Source organism: Ichthyophthirius multifiliis (assembly GCF_000220395.1).
Source record: "Ichthyophthirius multifiliis unplaced genomic scaffold scaff_1120509250956, whole genome shotgun sequence".
Classification (NCBI taxonomy): domain Eukaryota; phylum Ciliophora; class Oligohymenophorea; order Hymenostomatida; genus Ichthyophthirius; species Ichthyophthirius multifiliis.
In genome coordinates this window covers 22469-45278 of record NW_004086341.1, presented here as the reverse complement: position 1 = coordinate 45278, position 22810 = coordinate 22469, and the positions used below count along the sequence as shown (strand labels likewise).

Below are 22810 nucleotides of genomic sequence, written 5' to 3'. Positions count from 1 at the left end.
ATAATTAAATTATAAAAAATAGTATAAAAACATATGTTTTAAGTCCATGGTTAACTTTTAATCTAATAGAATTAAAGTTCTAAATATTTATATAATTAAAAACTAAAAGGCCCTCAATCTTTTTTTAGTGTAAATTGGTTAGAAGTCAAATAAATATGTAAAATAAAATAATATATATTTAATATTATAAATATAAGATAGCAAAAATTATTTTCAATTAAATGCAATGATAATTGATTTGAAAACATAAAGATTTAATATAATTAATAATATTAGAATTGACTAAGATTAGAAATAAATATTTTCTTAATAAATTATATAATAATCTTTATTATTTAAAACATAATTAGTTATAGTAGTGGTAATTATTATAATATTTATTTTTAATAAATATTATTATTATTTTTAATAGGTTTATGCATCTAGAGAAGAAAATAATGGAAAAATATAAAAAGAAGTTATTTTAGAAAAAATATTTTTCAAAGGAAATTTAAATGGATAAATTCCAAAATTTGTATTATTTTTTATTAAAAAAAAAAAGTCGAATATCAAATTAAAAAATATTAGATAGAAGATATTATTTCAAACTTTTATTTTTTACTTACTTATACATTAGATGAATATACAAGTTATTTATAACAAATTGATTTCGCAAAAACAAAAGTAGCAAATTTTTTAAACTTAAAAAATAGTAAACAATAAAATAGAAATTATTTAATTCTTATTATTTTATATTTATTTTAAAAATTTAAGGGAGTTGTGCAAATTTATCAATTAAAAAGAAATAAATACTTCAAAATATGTATATAACTATATATATATATAAAAAAAAATATTTAAAGAAAAAAAAAAAAAAAAGATTACAAAAAACACTTTATATAGAAGATAGTTTCAAAAAATCATTTTAATTAGATTTATCGAAAATAATAGGTGAAAAAATGTAGAAAGGATTACTATTTTATGAGAAAGGAACAACTTAATATAATAACTAAATAAATTAAGATTTACTTCAATTAAATTAAACTTAATGTATAATAAAATATATATAATATTAAAGATTAATATTTTATATATCATTAATAAATATTAATTTAAAGCTATTACAAACAAAGCACGCCCATTAAATGAAATTAAATGCTTTAATAAATAATAATAAATATTTATGAATAAATAAAGAAAAATTTAGACATCATTTAAAGTTTTTTAATAAAAATCAGATTTGATAATTTCATAAAGCTAATAATTATTAAGGGATGTTAGAACACCTTTAAATGCGAATTCTTAAGTAATATATAAATTTTTGTTTTATTTTTTCATAAATAATATTTTATTTAAAAAAAAAAAAAAAAACAATAAAAAAAGTCTTTAAAAGATAATAATTTATTAAGATTTTCTATGTTTACTTAATAAGAATCTTAATTAAATTTAAGAAATTTTATATAAAGTAGTTAGTAAAACAGATATAATATGTTTAGTAAATAACTAAACAGATGTAAAACTTCTTAAAATATTAGAATAAATAAAAAGTATAATGCTTTTAGTTTAAGTAATTAGAATTTAGATTTTTAAAAAACTCCAAATAAATTGTATAATATTATGTATTATAATGATAATAATAATAACAATGATAATAAAAATATGGTCAGCTTCGAATAATTTGTATTTAATGATGAAAATTAAACTTAATAAATTTGATTGAAAGAAACAATATTTTTAGAAAAAATATATTAATAAAGTTAATTTAAAAGAGGGATAAATAATATATTTATATTATTTTTAAATTTAAAAAAAAATATCATTATTAAATTGTATTTAACTTTCAATTGTTTATTTTTTATATATAATATTAAAGAATAAATATTTTACTTTTTAAACTTCATTTAATAATATGGAGAAAATTAGAAAATATAAATATAATTTGTAAAATATAAATGAATATGTAAATTTATTATCGTCTTTTTGATAATTTTATGTTACATATATTTTTATTTAAATATAATTTCAATTTATTAATTTAATTATTAAAATAATATAATTTTTTGGTATTTTTCTATATTTTATAATCAAAAAATAAAAACTATTAATATATTTATATATTCTTATAAATTATTTTTAAAATAATCTTATATTTTCTATTATTATTATTATTTTTTTTTTTCTTATTTTTCAAATTTTAAATTTATTTTCGAGTTAAATTTGTGAATTTTTTTCATAAAAAAATGAGAATAATTAAAAGTTTTTAAATAAAAAAACTATATATTTTAATTAAAATAACTTTTAAAATTTGGTAATATTTTAAATAATATTTAAAATAGAAAATTAAAGAAAAAAAATATAAAAAATTATGTTTTAAATTATTATAGATAATTATTAATAAATATTTTATATATAATATATTTTTTCTTAATTATAATTTATTGGAGATAGATAATTAATTATTTTTCTATTAAAATTTTATAATTAAAAAAAAAAATAATAAAAAAAAAATGGAAGATTTTGAAATAATATATACAGCTGATGATATGAAAGCTGTTTAAAACTAAATAATTAAACTTTAAAAAGAATTAGAAAATGCAATGAAAGTAAAAGAAAAATCTTAAAAAAATCTTAGCTAAAAAATATAATAATTAAATGAAGATAAAAATAATCTGAATGAAACAATAGAGAAGTAAAATAATAAAGTTAAAGAAATGGAAGAAAAATAAAAAAAAATTGAAAATGAAAAAAGTATACAGCAACAAAACATTATTAAATTAATAAAAGAAAAATAATAATTAGAAGAAGATGTAATTTTATAATATTTTATAAAAAATAAATAAAAATAATATATTTAAAAATAAATTATATGATATTATATTTATATAGATATTTTTATATATTTAAAATAATATTTATTTAAATTAATTTAAAATGTTTATATACATATAAACATATATATTTATATATATATATTTATATATATTATATATATTTTTATTATTAATATATATTTTTTTTTATTATTTATAATATTTTTAGGTTTTGAGATTTTAACAATAGTTTGATGAAAAAAATGAACAAATATCAACTACTATATCACAAATTAAAGATTATTTAACTTAAAGCTTTGTAGAAAAAGATTAGTCTTAATAAAAAATATTTAAATAAGAATTGTTGAAATATTAATAATTATTAAAATAAAGTTAAGATTTAGCTTTAAGTTATTAATTATAAATTGAAAAGTAAAATATTGAATCTGAAGATTTAAAACAATAATTATAATAATCTGCTTTAAAAATAACTGAATTAAATAAAGATAATATATAATTTATTGAAATAAATGAATAAATATAAAATGAAAATAAAAAATTAATATATCAATATTAATAATTAAAAAATACTTAAAATGAAAATTTAAAATTAATCGAAAAATTGAATTATGATAATTTAAAATTAGAATAAGTAAAATTAGATAATATTAAATAAATTGAACAAATGAAAATTATAAACTTAAATTAAATTGAATAATTTTAAAATGAAAATATAAATAATACTGTATCTTTAAAAAACGAAAACTTTAAATATATTGAATTTCTTAAAAATGAAAATTAATAATTGGAAAAAATTAGAAATGAAAATTTAAAATAAATCGAATAGTTAAAAATCGAAAGCCTAAAACTTGAATAATAAAAAACCGAAAATTTGAAATAAATAGAATTTTAAAAAAATGAAGTCTAAAAATTAGAATAACAATAAACTGAAAACTTAAAATAAATTTTATAATTAAAGAATTAAATTTAAAAATTTTAAATATAAAATAATGAATGTTTGTAAGAAATTTAATAATTTAAAAATTAAGTTTAGAAATTCGAATAATAAAAGAATGAAAACTTGCAATTAATTTAATCATTGAAAATCAATTTATAAAAAACTGAATTATAAAACAATTAAAATCTTAAATCAATTGAATAGTTTAAAGTAGTAATTTAATAGTTAGAATTATAAAAAGATGAAAGTCTTAAAGTAATTCAATAATTGAATAATGAAAATAATAATTTAAAAACATAACTAGAGTAGCTAAATATTAATTTTTTGAAAATATAGTAAGATTAAAATAATTGTGAAAACTAAGCTGTCTAAAATTAGTAGTAATAAACTAATTAATTAAATTTACTTAAAATTTAATAATTAGAAAATTAAATTGTTAAGTTAAATATAAAAATATAAACTTTAGAAAATAAAATTAAAGATAAAGATTAAACTATATAATAATCAAATTAAGAATTAGAGGATTTCTAGTAAATATTATAGGAAGTTTAAGAAGAATATGAATAAAAAATAAAATAGAAAAACTAGTAAATTGATTCTTTTGAATACCTTTATAATAATAATAATTTTGATTTTATTGAACATTAAATACATTAAATTAATTATAATTTTGTTGATTCGAATAAAAAGAATGATGAAATAAATATATTTTTAAATTAATTATAATAAAAAATTAATTAATACAAAAAAAATTATCAATAAATATGAAAAGTTAAAAAATCATAAATATATATACATAAGATTTAGTTTATTTAAATATATGTTTGAATTTTTTTTTTTTATACTTTAGTTAATATATAAAATAATATTATTTTTTTATTATGAATATAAAATATTTATTTTAATATTTAATTAATTTATCATAATAATATAATTTCAAAATTCTTATCTAAAATAATATATATATATAATTCATTATTTTTATAATTATAATAAAAAAATAAATAATTAAATTTTATTTTTAAAAATTTTTATCCTCCATTTTCTTTTTAAATCATACATGTCAAACATTATTTTACTGAGAATTTGGTTAAACACGATTTAAATCATCTAAATTAATTTTATACTATTACCAATTTTAAGGGAAATCAAGATCTTTTTCATTACCTGCAGTTTCTAATTTATCATTTTTCCAAATACCACATTTAATTATATTTCCATCACCATTGATGAATTTTCCATGTCCTTCCCACATATCGTTTTTCCAAAACCCTTTTTTTTTTAATTAAATAAAAATAATAATAAAACAAAAAAATAATACCGATATATTATTTATTAGATTTCTTATAAATGTAATGTCCAAATCCTTAGAATTTCCCTTTATCAAATTACCCGTAATAAACATCTCCACTACCATCTCCTTCTGAAGAAAAGATGAATTTTCCATCTCCTTATTAATTATTTTCAACCCATTATCCATCATAGACATTGCCATTGGAGTATTTATAAACTCCATATCCATGTCTTTTATTATTTTAAATTTCACCTTCATAAATACCTCCTGACGGGTATTAATGTTTTCCCTTTCCATTCTAAATTCCATTCTACCAAGTACCCTTGTAGTAATTATTAAGATTTTTCTTATTATAATAATAAGTTCCATCTACCTAGAAGTCATTTTCCCAAATACCAGTAAACATAGACTCGTCTTTATAAGTACATGTACCTTCCCCTTGTTTTTTATCTCTTAACATTTCCCCTTCATAGACACTTCCGTCAGCATAAAATCTAGAACCTTTTCCTTCTATATAATAATTATTGAATTGTCCTTAATAAATCATTGTAACTCCGTCATCTAGACTGAATTGTTTGCATTGAAAAGGCTTATCTTAATACCATTCTCCTTCAAAAATTGTATATGAATATTCTCCGCTGTAAAATATTCCTTTACCTTCTTTAAAAAAGTTCTTTTTGATTTTTCCTATGTAATAAGAATTGTCATGATAAGTAATTACTCCATCTTCCAATTACCCGTTTTTCCATTCTCCTTTATATCTTATACCATCATCGCCTATTAATTCCCCTTGTCCATGAAATTAATGATTTATAAAATTTCCTGTATATGATCTTCCATTAGGAAAGCTCAAAGTACCTTATCCATGGTAAAGTCCATTTAAAAAATCTCCTTCATATTTTACTTTTTTTCTTATTTCAATACCTTTTCCGTGAGGAAGGTCGTTCAAAAATTCGCCTTGAAATTCATATTCTTCATCTTTTAAAACTCCATGTCCAGTCCTTTCACCTTTATCGTTCATAATTCCTTCATATTCCATTCCAGATTAGTAAACGTAGCAGTTTTACTTACTAACATTTTATTTAGGAGGAAATCTTTAAACATGGATTAGGCTTTATAATTCATCTAATTTTTCGATAATTATGCGGCCGTCATTGTCAAAATAATTGTCGAAACTTTCCACAAATGAAAGAAATTGGTAAATATCAATCCTTTAGTCGTTATTTAAGTCCATACTATATAATAGGGCTAATATTTTATCTTTTACATCAAAACTATAGGTCTCGTTTATATATACTTCTACAAAATCTTTATTCGAAACTTCAAATTAGTAAGGAAGTATTGTTTCCCATAATTCGAAACCTTTTTTATCTTTCAAGGCCACATATAAATAATTGGGTAAAGTGGAAAAGTTTGTACCAGAAACTTCATTTTAGGCACTTCTTAAGAGTTTTATTTTATTATAAGATTCATCAAAATTTTAATCAGTATTTAAATCAAAAACTAATTATTAGTAATTTATGACACCTTTTTCTATGTATTTAGAATTTGAGGAAATAAAATTTTTTATAAAATTTAAAAGTTGAGTTATTGCAGGAAGGTGCTCGTAAAATGATTTTTCTAAAGTAAAACGGGAATGGAAAGATCTGAAATTTTATAAGTCGCCATAAAGGCCTAAAAGATCAGATTTTACATTAAGGATATGTAAAGGAATTACTATTGTTTTGCTAAAATAGTTTAATATTTATTCAAGTTCATATATTGTTCGTGTTAAATTTTAACTATTATAGAATATTTCTTTAAATGCGTCAGCTTTTTAAAGAGCTTCCCGGAGTGATTATAATTCTATTTTGAATTTTTTTTCTAATTTTTTAAATATTTATTTAATTTAAATTTTTTTTTCTTATTTTTTTTTTTTTTACCATCTACTTATATTGTATTTTCTATACCTTCTAACACCTCATTTTCATCCTATTAATTTGCATGAACTTGTACTTCTACTTCTATTTTTTTTATTTTATTTTTAATTTTTTTATTTTTTCATAATTTTTTATAATAATAATATATATAAGTATTTTTTTTATTATATTTTACAATGTTAATTGGCTTATAAATTTTATTCAGCTTATTCCTCGGTAAAATTGTTTGGAATGTTTGTTTAAGGTTATTAATTTTATGCTTCGCTTTAAGAACAGCACTAATTTCCCATTTTTTTATATATATATTTTAAAAAATTTATTTTATATTTGTTTTATTTTTGTATTTCTATTGATTTTAAAAAGATAAAAATTATTTATTTTTATTTCAATTTATATAATGAAAGGAAAGAAAAACAAAATTAATATAATTAGTATGAATAATTTATATTTGAATTTAATTTTTATTTGAATATAAAATAGAGTACATATTTATTTGTATTTGTATAATTTTTAAAATAAATTAATTATTAAATTTTATTTTATTCTTCATATTATGGATATATTAAATAAAATATTATTATTATAATTTAATTTTGTATATTAATTTAAAATAAATTAATTAAATTAAATAAAAATAAATATATTAAATAAAATAAAATATAAAATATAATATAATATTTATATAAAAAAAAAGATGTATAATAAAAAATATAAAAAAAAAAAAAATATAATATTAAAAAAAACTATAATAAATAAAAAAATATAATATTAAATATAAAAAATAAATATATAAAAAAAAAAATTAAAATAATATAAATTATATACTATTATTTGTATCCAAATACATTATATTTTAATTTTTTTAAGTCTATATAATAAATATAAAAATTATAATATATATTATATTTATTATAAATATAATATATATTTTTTTTCTAATATTATATATATATAATAAAAATAATACATATTATAAAATTATGTAACCTATTAATTAAAAAATATTTTCTAAATAATAATATGAAAAATAATTAATATATATGTTGATGAACAATATAGAATAATAAATTTTAAAAATTTTATAATAATAATAACTTATAAATAAAATATATATATATATATAATATATATATATATATATATATTAATAAATAAAATTAAAATATATTATTTATTTTATTTTATTTTATCAGAATTAAATATTATGTATCTATATAGAATCATCTTTATAAGTTAAATAATAAATAATAAAATTATTATTTTTTATTTCCATAGAAGCGCATTTAAAAATAGTTTAAGGAAGATATAAATTTCTTAAATTTTTAATTCTTATAAGGTTATTAAAACACATAAATACATATTTATTTTCAAAAATTTATAAATCTAGTAATTCTATTTATTAGTTTTCTTAAGCTCTTTTATATTTTATATAAGTTTATTATTAGCTCTATATATCGAAAATATATAAGTCTCCTTTAGGACTGGTACATATAACTTAATCTTCTTTATAATATTTTAAATTACTAATAGCTTATAAGTCATAAGTTGTTGTTTCATATAATATTTCGCATTTTTCCGCTTCAGTTTTATTTTTATGTAAAAGAAGAGCACAAAAATTATTATTATGTATAAATGAAATATATATATTATTACTATTTATCCAAGAAATTAATTAAGAGCACTATTTAGTATGAAAAATATCGATTTTAGTCCCTTATTTGGCATTATACATAACTATTTATTAACTGAAAGTGTATATTATACAAAAAAGACTATTTTTATTAATAATAATATCGAAATCACTTACGTTTTTATAGAAAAGTTTCATTTATTAATTACTTTTCCAAACATATATTTCACCACTGAATAAAAGTACAAAAATAATATTTTTAGTGCCAAAATGTATTTATTTAAATTTTTTTATATTTCCTTCATATTGGTCATTTTAGAATATATGTTATTTTATTTCATTGAATTTTTAATTAATTTCATCAAAAAATAATATTTTTATCTATTTTTAAAACGAAAAGCAAACTACTACCTGTTTTTATTGACATATTTCTTTACACATATTCAAATCTAATAAAGAAAATGTTTAAATATTATATATTTATGTATTTTTAAAGGCTATAAAGTTAAAATGATCGTTTTTATTATCATTATTTATGGATTTATTATTTTAAACAATTTCATTATTTAAACAAGACTATATACAATTAGTTTTTTTAATTAAAATTTCTTATGGAATTTATTATTACTTTAATAATAATTATTATACTTGCTATTATTATTATAAATGTTATTATTAAAATTAAAATTATTATTATTATTATTATTATTATTATTATTATTATTATTATTATTATTATTATATTTATTAGGTATCTTGAATATTTTATAGTATAATATTACTTATAAAGTTGATTTAATGTTAGAAATATTCATTTAATGTTTATATTGATTAATAAAAATTTTCTTACATAAAATTTTTATCTATTTATAAGTTTCTATTATGCTTTAGTTCTAATTTATTTTGAGAAATATAATTATAGTTTTTTAATAATAACTGTATAAATTTAGTGTAATTTTTTTCTTTATATAGATCAATTATTCTGCTGTTAAAAAATATATTATTTATTGTTGCACTTAATTATTATATATGTAATTCACATGTATTTTTGATTTATTCAAGGCTCTTTTATATTATAGCGTAATCTTATGTGTTTTAAGTAAGTATATTAATATTTTAGGTATAACATTAGTCTATATCAATTATGTAATCTTCATGTTGTAAATTTATATGGCATATTTGGCAAGCATTTTTTGAACATTTTATACAATACAAATATTATTTACATATATGTTCCATAATTTTTTATTTAAATTTATAATTTTTTTTATAATAAAAAAAGTATAATTATTATTTTTTTAATTGATAATGTTTATTAAATAATACATAGTTTATGTATTAAAAATATTATTTAATATGTTAATTGTTTTATTTGATTTTGATTTTTTATTTCAATCAAATAAAAAAAAGGTATACACTTAAAAATATATATCTTTAAATATATTATTTTATTAAATGCATAACGTAAATATATATTTATATCTTATAAAAAAACTTAATAACATTATAAATCCATTATAAATTTTAATGATAATAAATTAGTTTATTAATTATTATTATTTCCAAATAAATAAAAAAAAAAATGGACGTAAATATAAAATAAAAAGATAATGATAATGATGAACTAAGTTAATTATGTAAAATATAAAATATAAAAAAAGTAAATAATACTAAATAAATATAGGCGAAAATAATAGTGTATCTATGTCGGATGTAAAAAGTTCCAATTTTTCATAATTTTTATCGACAATATCTAAAAAAGTAATCGGAAAATAAAAAAACGTATTAAATTCCGAAATATCAATAATTTCTTAAGATATTTAAACAAAAATCAAATAAGATACTATATTTTATAAGTAAATCGTAAAAATATAAGCTTTATTTAAGGGAAGATTAATTAGAAGAAAATATAAAATTAAATTTTAGCGTTTTAAATATAAATAAAATATAATTAATGAATTAATTTAAAAAGAATAAAAATATAATGATAGTTTGAAAATTTTGAAAAATGAATTTAATATTCCATTTGATAATCTTAAATTTTTCAATTAACAAAAACTTTAGAAAATATTTTCTAATGTTGATTAAATTTTCGAACTTAGTACTTTTTTCCTATAAAAAATGAACTCTATTAAACCTTTTTCAGCTAAAATTTGTGTTGACTATGCCCCTAGATTCGCAGTTTATTAGGATTATTTGAATAATTATGAGAATTCATAAAAATTAGTGGAAACAAATAGATAATAAAATGAATAATTAGACACTTTTATGAAATAAAAGGAACAAAAAGGACTATATTTAGACTCAATAATGATAAAACCTGTTTAACAAATTCCCAGATATATCCTTTTATTATAGGATATGTTAAAATATAGTGAAAAAGATGATATTGATTATGAAAATATAGAATAGGGAGTGAAGAAATTTTAAGAAATTTGTCAAGAAAACAATAATTAAATGGAAAAATATATAAAGAAAAAAATGAGTGAGAAATTATGGAGAAAATTCACTTTAGAAATAAAGGAAAATCTATGGAATTTATTTGAAAACGAGAAATAAATTAAAGAATTTTTTTTGGAAAAAAATAGTTTTTTATGGAGTGAAAAAATGTATATTTTTTAAGAAAATAAAGAAAAAAATGTAGAAGTGTATTTTTTTACGTAATTTTTATTAATTAGTGTTAAAAAATAAAATGATAATGATAATTAAAATACATCAGAAGAAATTTATTTTAAAAAAGAAAAATTTTATAAATTACTTATTTTAAATGAATATTCTACTTTATAAAATTTAGAAGATTTTAAATATTTTCAAAATTTAATAAAAATTATTGGTAAAAACGACATTTTAATATTTTCTGTAAACACAAAAGATTAAAAAAATGCCATAATATAAAAAATATATACTTAAATAATAAAAAATTTATAAATAAAATTACCGGAAAATTCTTTTTTTATCTAAGTTAATATTATAGGTACTGAATAGAGATTTTCGTATACAAAAATAAAGAATAAATATACAGTTTATATAATCGAAATAATTCTAAAAAAGGGGTAAAATTTACAAAAAAATAAGATTTTTTTAAGATATTCGGAAATGGTTAAATTAGAAGAGTTTATTTAAAAAAATATGAAAGAATTAAAAATAATATTACCTCATTTATCTAATTTAAATTTTTTAACTAATTTGAAAACTAAAGTTATTGAAGAAAGGAAATTATAAATTGAGAATTTTTTATAAAAAATACTTGAAAATCCATAAATTATACTCTAAAGTGGGAAATCCGAACTCTTTTTAAGTTTTTTGGGCTTGCCGGTTAATTTTTTTGATTTCCACGAATAAAATAGTTCTTAAATAGAAAAAATTTTAAAATAAAATGAAGACAATATTTCCAAAATTTCCTCCTTTTTATCATCTGCTTCTTCCTATTTAAATAGTGAATTCTTTAAAATAACCATATATCTATTAGATGATAGATTTTTCGATTTAAAAATGGAAAAACAGGCTAATACATAGAAAATTATAGGTATTTTAGCTCAAAAAATAGGTCTTTAAGTTTTCCAAGAATTCCGTTTATAAATTTAATATGACAACAAAAGCATTAAAACACTCGATTTACACGAATAACTTTATAAAATAATAAAAGAAGAAGAAGAGGAAATATCCCAAAAATTAAAAAACGTATTATATTCATCCTTAGGAATAAAAAAAAGGCCTTCATTTAAAATAAAAATGGTGAAATATTTATGGATATCGAATGATTTTTACTCTACAGACCCTGTTTTATTGACTTTAATAGTTGCTTAAGTATATTATGAGATCAAATAGACAAAATATATACTAAAAATGGAAGAATATTACCTATATGGTGCTTTTTTCCTATTGATATATCATTAAGAGAGTATAGATAATATATAAAAGAATTTCCTGGCTAAATATATGAAGTCTTTTTTACCAGTTATTGTTTTTAAATAATAAAATGAATAGGTTTGGATAGATAATTTAATTTTATATATAGAAACTATCAAAGATGAAATCAAAAATATTAGCAGCGGAATAGAAATATAATATAAAGGAAATTTTGTAAAAATAAGTTCAGTTTTATTACTTAATTCTATTTAAGGAAATTTTCTTTATGGATCAAGTTTATTTTATGTGTAGTCTTATTCAAAAACACTCAAATAAGCTAAATAATGGGATATTTTATTAGAAGATTGGGTTTATGTATGTATTAATTAAAAATATTTTAGAATAATTAATGAGGAGAAAAAAAATGTCATATTCTAAAATACTATTTCTAATGTAAAAGAGATAAAAGCTTTTCCATAATCTGCCACATTTGTGTTTTATGATAATATTGAATTAAGATTTAATACAGGTAATAGTTTCGAAATAAGTTAACTAATTAATGCATATTAAAATGAATTTAAAAATTATGAATAATAAAGAATAGAAGATGAAACTGAAATTATATGATTATATTTTAATATATATATGCATATATAATAAAATATATAAATATATTTAAATAAAAATATATATATATAAATTTATAAATATATAATATATAAATATAAAATATATAAAAATATTAATATATATTTTTATAAATATTTTTATTTATTATAATTTTTTTTTTTTTGTGTATTTATAATTAATTTATCCTTTAAATTAATTTTTATTTATTTTTTTTTCTTAAATTTTTTTTTATATATTTTTTTAATTTTTACTATTGATTAATTTATATATTCTTTATTTTTAATATAATTTTTTATTTATATTTTTTTTATTTTTTTAATTTTTTATTTTCATTATGTTTTTTATTTTTACTATTTTTTTATTTTATTAAAAATAGTAATTTTTTTTTTTTAATTTTTTATATGAAAATAAAAATATATAAAATATTTTTTTTTAAAAAAATCCTATATAATGTATAAATATAAAAAATAATTATGAAATTGTTATGAAAATTACTTATCTTAAAAACTAAAAGCTAAAATTTTAAATATTTTAAATTAATATAAAAAAAAAAACTACAATCAAAAACTTTTATTAATATCAAATAATTTAGATTTATTAATATTTTTGCGAAAGTTTATTAATTATTAAAATATTTAAAACATATTTTAGTTTATTATTTATATTAAATTTTAAAATTTATCATTAAAATAATTTATATCAAATTATATAAATTATATAATATATATATATATATAATTTAATATTTAATATATTATATATTTATTATTATATTTTTTAAATTAATAAATTATATTTTTAAAATTATTATATTATTTAATTATTATTAGTAATATAATATATTATTTATTTAATATTTTTATTATTTATATTATATACTTTTTTATTTAATATTGGTATTAAAAAATTAAATTTAATTTTTTTTGTTCTTTTATTGTTAAATAATTTTAATAATTATTAATTAAAGAATGTTAGTATAATTATTATTTAAAATAAAAATAAAATATTTGCCTTTAGTTAATTAAAAAAATTCACACGTATAATATATTAATAATAATAATTTTATTTTTTAAAAATTAACATAAATTTAAATAATAATATAAATTTTTGATTAATTATATTAATATTAATAATTATAATATTAATTATATAATTGTATATGTAAATTAAATTAATACCTTTAATTTATTATTTAATTGCTTTTTTTTTTTATTGAATATTTCTAATAATTTCTATCAAAATTTTTACTCAAATAACTATTTTTATTCTTCTAAAAAAAATATCAAAATAATATTATTATAATTATAATTTTGTAAGAAAAAAAAAAAAAAAAAACTATGAATTTAAATGATAATATGTTGAATAGTTTACTTTTTCAATCTTATGATAATAATACAAATATTTAGCATTTCTATTTGAAGTTAATATAATAAAATATTAGTATATTTATAAACTTTATACATACTTCAATAAACAAACAAAAAGAAACTGAAAAAATACTAAGCAAACTTAAATAAGTAAGTGAAGTTTTATTAGAATTATCATATATATATTAAAAAATTGATAAAAATAATATTCTATTGAACTAATTTAAACCTTAACTAGAATAAACTAAAAGATTTTTTCCTGAACTATTAATTAAATAAGAAACATAAATAGAAGAAACAATCTAAGATAATAAAAAGACATCATATAAATCTAAACAAGAAAGCCTAACTTAAGAAATAAATGAAAAAAAATAAAAAGATTGTAAGAAAAAAATCGAATTATTACTATATTATGAAAAGAAGTATGATGTAGAAATTCCTGAAGTATTTAAAAATAACATTAAAAATTAGAGAAAGAAAAAAATTGTTGCAAATTTAAACGAGGATGATTATGAAAAATTACAATTTTTCTATTAAAAAATTGAAAATAAAAACGATTTCAATAAAATTCTTGGAATTAATAATTAAACAGGATAAACTATTATTGAAAAATTATAATATTTATATTTTGAAAATGAAAATTAATAAAAAAAATAAAGAAGAAATACATAGAAAGTAAATAGGAATTATTAAGAGGAAAATAATAATAAAAGAAAAAAAAGAAAATAACTATTATGTACAAGCTCGGATGAAGAAACTGAAAATAGTTCTTATTAATCAGAATATTGAAATAATTAAGAATATAGTCGTTGAATTAACAAAAAATTTATTTTTTATAATTTAATATTAATTATTTTATAAGAATTTATTATAATTTTTTCATTTTACTTTTATATTTATTTATGTATTAAACATTTAGTTTTAATAGTAAATTAAAAACTATAAATTATATGTAATTATTTAAATATTTTTTAATTTTTATTTTAATAAATTTTTTTTATTATTATAATAATAAGAATAAGAATATATAAAAATAAGGAATATTAATTATAATTTAAATATTAATAATTTTATATATATTACATTATTTAAAATTATAAAAACTAATAAGAAAAGAAAAAATTAAAAATAAAAGTAATATTATTAAATTTAAATAAAGTAAAAAAAAGAATACAATATTAAATGTAAAAATTAATTTATAGTACTAATAAATATTAAAAAAATAAAAATTTTATTTAAAAAAAATATAAAAAATGGAATTAAACATAAAAAAATGTTAATAATATATGTTTAAAAAATAAAAAATAAAATGTAAATGTAGTTTATGTTTATATTATAAAAAAAATTATAAAAAAATATAATATTTGAATAAATATAAAAAAATTATATTTAATCTATAAATATTTAAATTTAAAAAATATTTATAAAAAAAAAAAATATATATAATTTATATATATATTTATATTTTATTTACATTTTACAACATTTAATATTTAATTATTTTTTTATATGTAATTTTAATTAATTTTTAATTTTTTTTATTTTTATTTTTAATATATTAATATTTATTATATATATAATTTATATGTATATTATTTTAGAATTATTTTTTAATAAATATTTTTTTTTTATTTATTTATTTTATAAAAAAATACTAATTCTATTAATTTTTTTTAATAATATTTATCCTTTTTTTATTATTATTACTTTATATTTTTTAATTTGTAAAATAAAAATTTATAAATAAAACTAAATATTCAAATTATAAAATATTTTTTCTTTTATACAATATTCATATAAATAATAAAATAAATTTTATTTAAATAATTTCTTAACCATATAAAATATTAAAAATAATTTACTTAATTTTATGTTAAGACAATATATTTATTAAGTTTATTAAAATCTATAAATATTTTTCATAAAAAATAAAACATAAAACCTATTTTAAATATATGTAAAAATAACCTTTTAAATATAATTAATATTTTCCTAAAATAATTAAAAATATTAAAATTAATAAAAATATTACAGACGATAAATTTTTATATTTTTGGAATATAAAATAAAATTAAAGCATTATATATATTATTAGATAGTATGGATAATTTATAATTTAAATTTAATTAATTTTTCTATTTTTCAAATATAAATTTAATTAAACTATAAACTTTAAAAAAATTCCGAATAAAAAAAAAGTGTTTTTTTGATAAAAAATATGTATAAATTATATATATAAATTATTCTATTTTGATTATTACTATTTAGTTATATTTTATTAAAATTAAATATAAAACTAATTAATAAAATTTTTCATTACTAATTTATATAATAATAATTCATAAGTAAACTAATATAATTTCTATTTTGTTAATCTTCAGGAGTCTCATCTTTATCAAGATAATTTTTTATTAAAGATAAGCCTTATATTTGTTAAATATTTTAATAAATAATATTATTGGATTAATCACTAAGTTAGCCATTTTAATTTTCAAGTGAAAAGTTAATTTATAATTATTAATCAAAATTAAAATCAAAATAATTTTATTAAACTTAAGAAACACCAAAGCATCCAAGTTAAAAGCATAACTATAATAAACGAATTGCCATAAATTAAATTTAAATATTAAGATTTTGTGTGCCTAAATTAATTAAATTTTTGAGAAAAACTTAATCTGTGACAAGTGGAAATATTTACATATCTTTTTATGACTTAATAAAAACGTAAAAAAGTATATTTAACATTTACTCTTCATGTAAAGAGTTTGTGAAAAGAAAAATATATTTATTTATAAAATCATTTTAAGTAAAATAATCAAACATAAGTTAATCAAGGTCTATCAATTTAGAAATTAAAGAATAAACAACAGTAGAGATTTCTTCACTCATTTATTATTAAATAGCTATTTAAAGAAATTAGGGTGATATTTCAAACATGATATAGTTTTTTCTTAATATATCTATATTTTCTAACACGTATTTCATTAAGTTAAATTTTTCTTCTAAAGAAACTCCATTATAGTTTAGTATTTGAAAAGATTTAAATAATAAACATATTTAAGATGGTAAATCCTATATATTATACTTTTTTAAATGAAGTGAAATAGAATATAAGCTCATCCCAAATATTTATATACTTGAACCTAAAAGAGGAAAATTTTATTAAAGTAAATTTTTAAATAATTTTTCTGTAAAATAAATACATCCTTTAAACTGATTTTTTTTTTTAATAAAAAATATATAAAAAGTATATATTTTATATACTAATTATGCTTATTGAAATGTCATATTTTCATTAATTAATAATTATATAAATATTATAATTTTCATACAGAGAGAATAGTCAAGAGATTATTAATCTTTTAAAGCTTAAGAATATTTTCCAAGCAAATAATTTTGAAATTATGAGTTATGAATATTTTCTACAACTAATTTATTATTTTATATAACTATTATTAACAAACGTAGAGCCTTTTTTTTATTATATATATATATATAAAATAAAAAATTAATAAAATATATATTATATTTAGATATAAATTTCAAAATTAAAAATCACTTAAATATTTGTTTCATTGAAATTATTTTATTCATCTTCAATTATTAGAGTTTTGAGATCTTCAATATATCCGTTTTAAAGAAAATATTTTTCTATAAATAAATTATTATTGAATTTCGATAAGAAAAACTAAAGAAATTCGAATAAAGATATAAGTAATTCTTTGTTTTATTAATTTTAAATATGCTTAAGTATATAAATAGATTCATTTATTATTTATTCATTGAGTATTACATTATTTAAGAAATATTCTATATTTTCATTTATATAACATTTGAGCTTTATTATTTATAATCCAATACTAAGATTACCTTAAATATCTTATATGAAATTTTCTATAGAAAAAATATTATCCTAATATTTTTAGCGGGTTTTATTTATAGCTTTCCTATTTAATATGGCTCTTAACCTGTTTCTCATTAAACTCTTTTTATTACAAAATATTTGACGATATAATAAATAATCTGAATCCATTTTTTTTATTAATTTTAAAAATTTATAATTATTTTTTAATTAATTTTTTAAGTTTTTTTATATATTTAAAAAAAACATAAATTTTTTACTTACTAAATAATTGAATTTTATTAATACTATATAGCTTATTTTAACTTAGAAATTATTGAAAAAAAAAGTATAATAAGAAGAAATAAAATAAATAAATATAATAATAATCTAATTTATTAAAAATAAGTAATAAAAATTAAAATAAAAAAATAAATATTTTGATTATTTATAAAAATTATTAAATGAATTCTTAATATTAGTTTATTAAAAAGAAATCTATAAATTTTAAAATTTTGAAAATAATTAAAAAAACAAAGAATAAAATTTTCAAAAAGAATTTATTTTTAAATAAAAATAAATCTTATTACAGATAGATTAAATAAAAATAAAGAAGATAAAACATATTTGAATATAAATATAAAAAAATATATTATATCAAAATAATTTATAAAAAAGATAAATATTAATTAATAATAACTTATAATATTCTTCTTGAGATAAAATTTTAATATAAAATAAAATAATTATAAAAAAAATGATATATATAATAAAATAATATATATTAATAAATAAAAAAAAATTATAAAAGAAAAAAAAATATAAATATAAATATAAATTTAAATATAAATATATATATATATATATATATATATATATATTTATTATTTATATATATATATTAATATTTTTATTTATTTTTAATTATTTTTAAATTCTTTTATTAATTATATTTTTTTATTATTATTATTTATTCATTTTTGTTATATTTATTTAATATTATTATTGCATGAAAGCTTAATATAATTATATTTATTTTATTTTATTTTTTTATTTATATTATATTAAAATAATTTTTAATATTTATAATTTTTTTTAATAAATTTTTTTTTTTTTATTCTTGTATTTTTTAAATAAAATATATAATTAATTTTTAATTATTTATTTCAATAAAAATAAGAAAAATATATTTTTTTAATTATATAATTTACAAAATATATATTTTTTTAGATACTTCATTTAATAAATAACAATTTTATTTTTATAAATAATTTTTAGATAAATATTAAAAATTAAATTAATAATTTTGTGAAATAAATATTATTTTTTATATTTTTAATTTATGAATTAATAAAAAAAAATTTAAATTTTATTTAAAAAAAAAAATTATCAATAAAAGTTACATAAATATATGCAAAAAATATAAATAAAATTATTCTTTTTTTATAATTTATCTATAAAAAATAATTTATATATAAATATTTAATAATCAACTTAATCTTTTTTATTTATTAGTTTTAATCTCTGTATTATTAATAATTTTTTTTACACTCTCAATTTTTTAATCACCTTTTTTAGTTGTTTATTTATCATTCATTATATTATCATAAGTACCTGACTCATACGCATCCCTTAGCAAATTTTCAGCATCTTCAAATATTTCTTATTACATTTAAAGTTATTTAGCATCATATACAACTGACTTAATATCCGCATATTCCTCATCTTAATAAAGTGCATCTTATAATCTTTAATTTTCCTACATTAAATATTAAGTTCTAAACCTTAAATTGGTAATAATAGATATACAATTATCATCTATATTAGCTTTTTATTTCCAATAGTCTAATTGTTCACTTTAAAGGTTGATTTTTTAGATTAAGGCTTTAGTTTATTCTTCTTTTTCTTCCACTTCATCATTTATTCGGCTAAAATCTTTCATTTTGGTTTGTTATTCAAATGCATATATTCTAGCATGATGTGCAACTTTTTTAATTTTTTTTTTTTTTTTAAAATTTTTTTTTTTTTTTTTTTTTTTTTTTTTTAATAAAAAAATAAATATATATTTTTCATACAATTTATTTACTTGTTTCATCTCTTAATTTATTATAATCAGCTTAATAATTGAGTATATTTTTATGCTTGTATTAAAGGTGAAAAACCTAATTGCTGGTTTCTTTTTGAAGCAGTTCTATTCTTTCTTCTAAATAAGCTAAACGACCTAATTAGTTAATAATTAATTACTATTTTTCTTATTTATTCATTTGTTCGATTGAAGCTTCTGTTTTGAACTATGTTCTATTTATTTCTCGTAGTAATTCATCATTTTTATTTACATTTTCTAAATATACACTATGTCTGCTATCTATATCTTACATTCTTGGTCTAAATTATTTATATGGCTGTATTTCTATTTACTCTTTTTCTTCTTCTTTATTTATACTCGCTTCAGTCATATTAAAACGTTAGTTTTCTTTTTATTAATAAGGTTATTATTATTATAAATATTAAGAATGATTATTATTGCTTTTTCTTAATGAATCTTACATTTGCTAATTTTCTGATTAGGGGTAAATGTAGTTATTATATTTGTTTGATGAGGGACGAAAACGGTCAACAGGAGGAAAATGTTATTATTCATAGTATTATGAAGGCTAATTTTAATGTAAGTTTTATGATTATTCGTTTCCCATTTTATTTTATTTTTTTTTATATTTTTAAATGTTAAAGTTTTTTAAAAATTTATATATATTTTGATATTTTGATTATATGTTATTTTTTTTCTCATTTAAAATAGTGTATATATAGTTAATTAAAATATATATATATATATATATATATATTATAATATAGAATATATATTAATAATTATATATATATATTAAAATATATATATATATATTTATATATATAATATTTTTTTATATAAAAATTTAAATATGAAACAAAAATTCGGTATATATAGATAAATTATTAAAGTACTCTATTTTTATTTTTTTATAAATATCAATTTTATTTTATATATATACATTTTTTTTTTAAATAAGAATATTTATTCAAATTATAAATATATTCCTGACTTAAAATTAACTTTAATTGAATTAGTTAAGTTTAATATAAAAAATTACAATTAATTTGTACTTGATGATATAAATAAACTATAAGAAAAAATAAATTAAATATATATAGATATTTATTAAAATAGTTAGTAATTTAAATATATAGTTTAAAAAAATAGCCATTAAGACATTTACATATACAAAAACTTAATTTCTTTAGAAAATTATTATTAAAATAAATAATAAGATGAATATGATTAGCTATTTAATATTATAATGAATTACATTTTTATTAAATATGATAAAAAATTTTTCTTTCATACGAAAAATAAAAAATAAATAATTAAATCTTTTGAAGAAAAATTAACAAAAATACCTAATTTAAAAATGAGATTTCCTAAAATAGAAGAAATTAAATGATTTTTTTATTTTTCTAAATATAATTATTTATTTTAATATATATATTTTTTTTATTTAATTTAATTTTATTTTTAAACTAAAAATAATATTATATGCATATTTATTTTTATGCTAATTTTATATAATATTTTTTTTAAAAAAAAAAAATCGACAACTGCAGGATTCGAACCTGCGCGGGTAAACCCAAAAGATTTCTAGTCTTCCTCCTTAACCACTCGGACAAATTGTCTATATTAAAATAATTAAATAACTAAAATAATTTAAATAAAGTTTAGTTATTTAATTTTTAAACAATATATAAATAATAAAATAATTTAGCATTTTTTATATATATATAAATAAAATATTTGAATATATAAATAATAAAATTAATATAAAAATTAGTTTAAAAAAAATATTATTATTTTTTAAGTTTTAATTTTTAAACTTATATTTATATTTAAAATCATATAAAAAATAATAAGTTATTATTTTTTATGTATATTTATGAAAATAAAATTATTTTCTTTTTGTGAATATTCTTAGATATTATTATATTTAATAAAATCTCAAAATTAATAATAATATAAAATACTATTTTAAAATTTTAAAGATTTAAAAAAATTAAATAATATTTAAAAATACATTTTTAATATTTATAAAATTTATATAAAGCATATAAATATTTTTATTTATATTTTTTTATTTTTTCAAGTTTTATTTACTTTTTGGTGTGTAAAATTTTTTTAATATTTTTATTTTTATGATTTAAGCATTTTTTTTAAATAATTTTATTTTTTAAAAAAAAATAATAATAAAAGTTAAATTTTAGCAAAAATTTAATTTTGCCGCTTTTATAATAATATATTTTATTAATATATTTAAATTTAAAAAATATATAAAAGATATCAAACTGATGCTATATAACGTATGTTATACTATTATATATTAATGGTTAATATAAATATAAAATAACATATATAAATTAATAGAAAAATAACAATAAATAAATATATAAATAAAATAACTAAAAATGTATTCTTATTAAAACCTTGACTATTTCTGTACAAACTCC

General features: G+C 14.5%; 1 protein-coding gene and 1 non-coding gene across 2 annotated transcripts, besides 75 other annotated features; both read right to left on the bottom strand. All coding sequences in view use genetic code 6, as the record gives it.

Moving 5' to 3' along the window:
- Positions 1-362: 362 nt before the first annotated feature.
- Positions 363-410: a microsatellite.
- Positions 411-1902: 1492 nt separating this feature from the next.
- Positions 1903-1944: a microsatellite.
- Positions 1945-1962: 18 nt separating this feature from the next.
- Positions 1963-2002: a microsatellite.
- A 454-nt stretch (positions 2003-2456) lies between these two features.
- Positions 2457-2487: a microsatellite.
- A 337-nt stretch (positions 2488-2824) lies between these two features.
- Positions 2825-2977: a microsatellite.
- Positions 2916-2971: a microsatellite.
- Positions 2934-2992: a microsatellite.
- Positions 2936-3004: a microsatellite.
- Positions 2936-3016: a microsatellite.
- Positions 2953-3016: a microsatellite.
- Positions 2960-3008: a microsatellite.
- A 398-nt stretch (positions 3017-3414) lies between the features above and the next one.
- Positions 3415-3462: a microsatellite.
- A 149-nt stretch (positions 3463-3611) lies between these two features.
- Positions 3612-3755: a microsatellite.
- Positions 3756-4460: 705 nt separating this feature from the next.
- Positions 4461-4502: a microsatellite.
- Positions 4503-4805: 303 nt separating this feature from the next.
- IMG5_118700 (MORN repeat protein) lies at positions 4806-7250 on the bottom strand (the record flags this gene model as incomplete). The annotated part of the gene is made up of 4 exons (XM_004034482.1): positions 4806-5019; positions 5069-6904; positions 6964-7044; positions 7136-7250. The coding sequence occupies 4 exons, from the start codon at positions 7248-7250 to the stop codon at positions 4811-4813; spliced, it is 2241 nt and encodes a 746-aa protein (XP_004034530.1). The 3' UTR covers positions 4806-4810.
- Positions 7049-7093: a microsatellite.
- A 148-nt stretch (positions 7251-7398) lies between the features above and the next one.
- Positions 7399-7431: a microsatellite.
- Positions 7432-7559: 128 nt separating this feature from the next.
- Positions 7560-7609: a microsatellite.
- Positions 7568-7629: a microsatellite.
- Positions 7570-7742: a microsatellite.
- Positions 7584-7759: a microsatellite.
- Positions 7591-7760: a microsatellite.
- Positions 7593-7748: a microsatellite.
- Positions 7613-7778: a microsatellite.
- Positions 7669-7777: a microsatellite.
- Positions 7671-7774: a microsatellite.
- A 51-nt stretch (positions 7779-7829) lies between the features above and the next one.
- Positions 7830-7889: a microsatellite.
- Positions 7846-7914: a microsatellite.
- A 142-nt stretch (positions 7915-8056) lies between these two features.
- Positions 8057-8102: a microsatellite.
- Positions 8067-8105: a microsatellite.
- Positions 8106-9129: 1024 nt separating this feature from the next.
- Positions 9130-9164: a microsatellite.
- A 64-nt stretch (positions 9165-9228) lies between these two features.
- Positions 9229-9340: a microsatellite.
- Positions 9243-9332: a microsatellite.
- A 3735-nt stretch (positions 9341-13075) lies between the features above and the next one.
- Positions 13076-13175: a microsatellite.
- Positions 13077-13192: a microsatellite.
- Positions 13096-13176: a microsatellite.
- Positions 13099-13191: a microsatellite.
- Positions 13101-13191: a microsatellite.
- Positions 13190-13232: a microsatellite.
- A 28-nt stretch (positions 13233-13260) lies between these two features.
- Positions 13261-13385: a microsatellite.
- Positions 13274-13434: a microsatellite.
- Positions 13279-13438: a microsatellite.
- Positions 13358-13434: a microsatellite.
- Positions 13358-13438: a microsatellite.
- A 282-nt stretch (positions 13439-13720) lies between these two features.
- Positions 13721-13758: a microsatellite.
- A 12-nt stretch (positions 13759-13770) lies between these two features.
- Positions 13771-13889: a microsatellite.
- Positions 13775-13831: a microsatellite.
- Positions 13788-13843: a microsatellite.
- Positions 13832-13898: a microsatellite.
- Positions 13858-13944: a microsatellite.
- Positions 13893-13964: a microsatellite.
- Positions 13910-13964: a microsatellite.
- Positions 13912-13957: a microsatellite.
- A 173-nt stretch (positions 13965-14137) lies between the features above and the next one.
- Positions 14138-14176: a microsatellite.
- A 3-nt stretch (positions 14177-14179) lies between these two features.
- Positions 14180-14223: a microsatellite.
- A 1220-nt stretch (positions 14224-15443) lies between these two features.
- Positions 15444-15480: a microsatellite.
- Positions 15481-15795: 315 nt separating this feature from the next.
- Positions 15796-15903: a microsatellite.
- Positions 15904-16429: 526 nt separating this feature from the next.
- Positions 16430-16467: a microsatellite.
- Positions 16468-18915: 2448 nt separating this feature from the next.
- Positions 18916-18983: a microsatellite.
- A 22-nt stretch (positions 18984-19005) lies between these two features.
- Positions 19006-19061: a microsatellite.
- Positions 19008-19069: a microsatellite.
- Positions 19067-19127: a microsatellite.
- Positions 19097-19179: a microsatellite.
- Positions 19158-19271: a microsatellite.
- Positions 19179-19211: a microsatellite.
- Positions 19272-19303: 32 nt separating the features above from the next.
- Positions 19304-19338: a microsatellite.
- A 272-nt stretch (positions 19339-19610) lies between these two features.
- Positions 19611-19665: a microsatellite.
- Positions 19666-20270: 605 nt separating this feature from the next.
- Positions 20271-20308: a microsatellite.
- Positions 20273-20322: a microsatellite.
- Positions 20323-21094: 772 nt separating this feature from the next.
- Positions 21095-21194: a microsatellite.
- Positions 21195-21269: 75 nt separating this feature from the next.
- Positions 21270-21318: a microsatellite.
- A 443-nt stretch (positions 21319-21761) lies between these two features.
- Positions 21762-21809: a microsatellite.
- A 95-nt stretch (positions 21810-21904) lies between these two features.
- IMG5_118690 lies at positions 21905-21985 on the bottom strand. The gene has a single exon. It is a non-coding gene; the product is annotated as a tRNA-Ser (tRNA).
- Positions 21986-21990: 5 nt separating this feature from the next.
- Positions 21991-22024: a microsatellite.
- A 282-nt stretch (positions 22025-22306) lies between these two features.
- Positions 22307-22403: a microsatellite.
- A 292-nt stretch (positions 22404-22695) lies between these two features.
- Positions 22696-22758: a microsatellite.
- Positions 22716-22767: a microsatellite.
- Positions 22768-22810: the final 43 nt, after the last annotated feature.